Source organism: Eupeodes corollae, chromosome 1 (assembly GCF_945859685.1).
Source record: "Eupeodes corollae chromosome 1, idEupCoro1.1, whole genome shotgun sequence".
NCBI lineage: Eukaryota > Metazoa > Arthropoda > Insecta > Diptera > Syrphidae > Eupeodes > Eupeodes corollae.
The window spans coordinates 189,384,830-189,387,680 of record NC_079147.1 but is presented as its reverse complement, the minus strand read 5'-3'; the positions used below and the strand labels follow the sequence as shown (position 1 = coordinate 189,387,680).

The 2,851-nt window shown below is 33.0% G+C and overlaps 2 protein-coding genes across 3 annotated transcripts; one reads left to right on the top strand and one right to left on the bottom strand.

The window, feature by feature from the left end:
- Positions 1–961: 961 nt before the first annotated feature.
- Positions 962–2,052, top strand: LOC129939386 (dynactin subunit 5). Its single transcript, XM_056047380.1, has 4 exons — positions 962–1,140; positions 1,247–1,434; positions 1,499–1,610; positions 1,672–2,052. Exons 1-4 carry the CDS (start codon positions 1,093–1,095, stop codon positions 1,885–1,887), a joined length of 564 nt encoding a protein of 187 aa, XP_055903355.1. The 5' UTR covers positions 962–1,092; the 3' UTR covers positions 1,888–2,052.
- Positions 1,903–2,851, bottom strand: LOC129939387 (RING finger protein nenya-like). 2 transcript variants are annotated; one of them, XM_056047382.1, is made up of 2 exons: positions 2,205–2,851; positions 1,903–2,137 (listed from the first exon to the last, which is right to left on the bottom strand). In XM_056047382.1, exons 1-2 carry the CDS (start codon positions 2,713–2,715, stop codon positions 2,100–2,102), a joined length of 549 nt encoding a protein of 182 aa, XP_055903357.1. In that variant the 5' UTR covers positions 2,716–2,851; the 3' UTR covers positions 1,903–2,099. The 2 variants fall into 2 exon arrangements, with proteins under 2 accessions (XP_055903357.1, XP_055903358.1); XM_056047383.1 differs by having other exon boundaries at positions 2,208–2,851.

Here is a 2,851-nt window from a genome sequence, read left to right as displayed (position 1 = left end):
AAAGCCTTTTTAAATTCTAAATTTTGCTGGTGGCAATAATTTATAAAAAGTGATTGGAAATTACCTGTTTTAATATTTAAGTGTATTTTTGTTTTTATAGATGTCTATTGTTTTAGAATTGGGTCCAAAACAATAGAATAGATCGAAAAATTGGATTATGGCAATGAAAAATTTTTATTTTTGTCGAAAAAACTTTGTATCGTCATTTGTAAATGGCTCAAAGTTTTGTATACACTGTTTGAATCTGGTCTAAATGGACACGCGCTAAGCTTGAAATGCATACACGACCCAGTCTAAGCTACTTTGACAGATTAATTATTTTTATATTTTTCTTTTCAAACACAAGCAAAAATATATTAATCTGGAAAAGAATCAAGATAATAAATGGTTTTAATAAAATAAATTAAAATTTTCTTTTCATTTTTTTAGAAAAATATGTTAAACTTACGAAACATGTAAGAAAACAAACATGTCGGAAAATAGCAACTCAACTTACTGGATCAACAGAGCCAAACCAAACCATCTTAGTTTCCCCCACACTGTCGGCTTTGGATCAGCTCGAGATCATTTGGCTCTGTCGTGTATGGCCAGCTTTAATTTCATTAAAATTAAAATTTGTTTTTGTTTATTTTTACACAATTTTAATATTACCACTTAAAACACACATGTTTACTGGTTATAAGTATAAACACAAAATACTTAGGTGATAAAATTGAATTAAATTTATTTACATTTTTTAAGGGCCAAAAAAATCAACAATGTTTTTTAGACACCTTGACAGAGCAAGGAAGTTCAATATAAATAAAATCCGAACAGTTAAACAAATATTCTATTTCTTTCGTATGACAAATATTGTGTATATACATATCTGAGAATTCAGATCTGAGATCTTAGGAATATAAACTGACCTAATGATTCTCCAACTGGAAAAGTCAAATTTTTGACAGACACTTTCTGAAATCTGAAGTGTCAAAACTCGAAAAGTTTTTCTTGTTGATTGTTTTTTCTGTTTATTTGAAGGGAAATGCAAGGATTTTTATAAACTATTTAGTTCATCTCAACAACCTTGCAGAAACTCAATAAACATTCAAAATGGAAATTGCCGACACATTCTACAGCAAAGATGAATACGTTCAAACTGTGAGTTCTTTCCCAATTAATATGCAAAACAAACAACAATCTCCAAATAGGTTCCAGATGAGGTCATCGTCATTATTCTGTCTGTTCTTTTATTTCACATTATTAGGCATCCGGCAACAAAGTAAGTCGTCAAACTGTCCTCTGCGGCTCCCAAAACATAGTTCTCAATGGCAAAGTAATAGTTCAGAGTGGTGCGATTATTCGTGGTGACTTGGCCAATGTCAGAACTGGACGTTATTGTGTGATAAGTAAAAACGCAGTCATAAGACCGCCCTACAAACAATTTAGCAAAGGGTACATTTTTTAATTAGTTCGAGGCATAAAAAGGTATTAAAGTTGGGTTTTCTTGCATTTCCAGAATCGCTTTCTTCCCAATGCACATTGGGGATCATGTGTATATAGGAGAAGGAGCTGTGGTCTCGGCCGCCGTCATTGGTTCGTTCGTATACATTGGAAAAAATGCTGTGATTGTAAGTTGGAATCGATGTGATATGAAGACACAAATGTGTGATGTTGTCATTATGATTGTAGGGTCGTCGGTGTGTCCTTAAGGACTGTTGCATCATCGAAGACAATGCTATTCTTCCTCCAGAAACCACAGTCGCTAGTTACATGCGATTCACCGCAAATGGGACTATTGAAGGTGGACAGGGAAATCCTAACTTTGTTCCAGCCGCAATGCAAGACCAAATGGTGGACTACACCAAGTCGTTCTATGAACATTTCGTAATGGCACAACCAGCCTAAAAAAGAAGCAACATGCAGAGTGAATCATATTTATTTATTTAGTTTGTCTGTAAAACCTTTGAAATAAAGATATGAGGAGTTAATAGTTCTTCGTTGGAAAAAAAAATAACAAAAACAATTAATTTGAATCTTCAACATCATAAATAAAAGTAAATGAGAAAAACATATTTTTGTCTTAATTCTAATCATAGTCATCTATCCTAAGGTGGTCCTTAGTTGCTGGAGTTGGAGTCATCAAAGTTCATATCGACTGTGAATAAAAAAGGAACCATTTAATAAAGGACAAACGTAAACGGAAAGAAAAACACTATTCCTACCACCTGACTCGCCCAATGAACTGGTGGTGTTCAAGCTCAACTGTGAAGTCGACAATGTAGATCCCGATTGAGCAAGCTCTTCGGATCGTTCTTTCCGCAACAATTTTACGTAGTAAGCTTTCATTTTGTTTATACACTTATTTTCTTTCTCGATATTCTTTAGAGCAGCTTCCTTATATTTAGTTAACACAGCTATCTCTTCTTTTATTTTTCGAGTATTCTGAATAACTTGATCATATTCTTGGGCCTCAACTAGAGAACGTTGTTCAAATTGAAATCTTATGCATTTCTTCCATGATTCAAGTAATTTATTTGGCTCTTCTACCAATATTCTCATATTTTTCGGCATTGAGGCACTGATTTCAATTCCTTTGGATAAACGGTTATGTATGGGACATGTTTTGGCAAGATTACATTCTTCACACAGCACATGGGAGCAGACTAGTATGAAAAATTTGACGGTTTTATCTTCTGATCTACGTACACCGCACTTGTTGCAATGCAACCACATTTTTTAATTGATAAAACTTTAGGATATATAACATTTTTTAAATAACCGCAGTTTAATTAAATTTGTTTTGCGTAGTTTTGTTTTTATTTTTATAAAAAATTCAAAAATTTAACTTGTCACCAGAAAAAGTCGTTGA

What these genes read in the sequence shown, in the direction of transcription:
- LOC129939386 (XM_056047380.1), top strand. Translation starts at nt 1,093, where the DNA reads ATGGAAATTGCCGACACATTCTACAGCAAAGATGAATACGTTCAAACT. An exon ending in AAGATGAATACGTTCAAACT is followed by an intron (nt 1,141 to 1,246) that starts GTGAGTTCTTTC and finishes TCACATTATTAG; the next exon opens with GCATCCGGCAACAAAGTAAG. An exon ending in TACAAACAATTTAGCAAAGG is followed by an intron (nt 1,435 to 1,498) that starts GTACATTTTTTA and finishes TTGCATTTCCAG; the next exon opens with AATCGCTTTCTTCCCAATGC.
- LOC129939387 (XM_056047382.1), bottom strand. Translation starts at nt 2,715, where the DNA reads ATGTGGTTGCATTGCAACAAGTGCGGTGTACGTAGATCAGAAGATAAA. An exon ending in TTCATTGGGCGAGTCAGGTG is followed by an intron (nt 2,138 to 2,204) that starts GTAGGAATAGTG and finishes TTTTATTCACAG; the next exon opens with TCGATATGAACTTTGATGAC.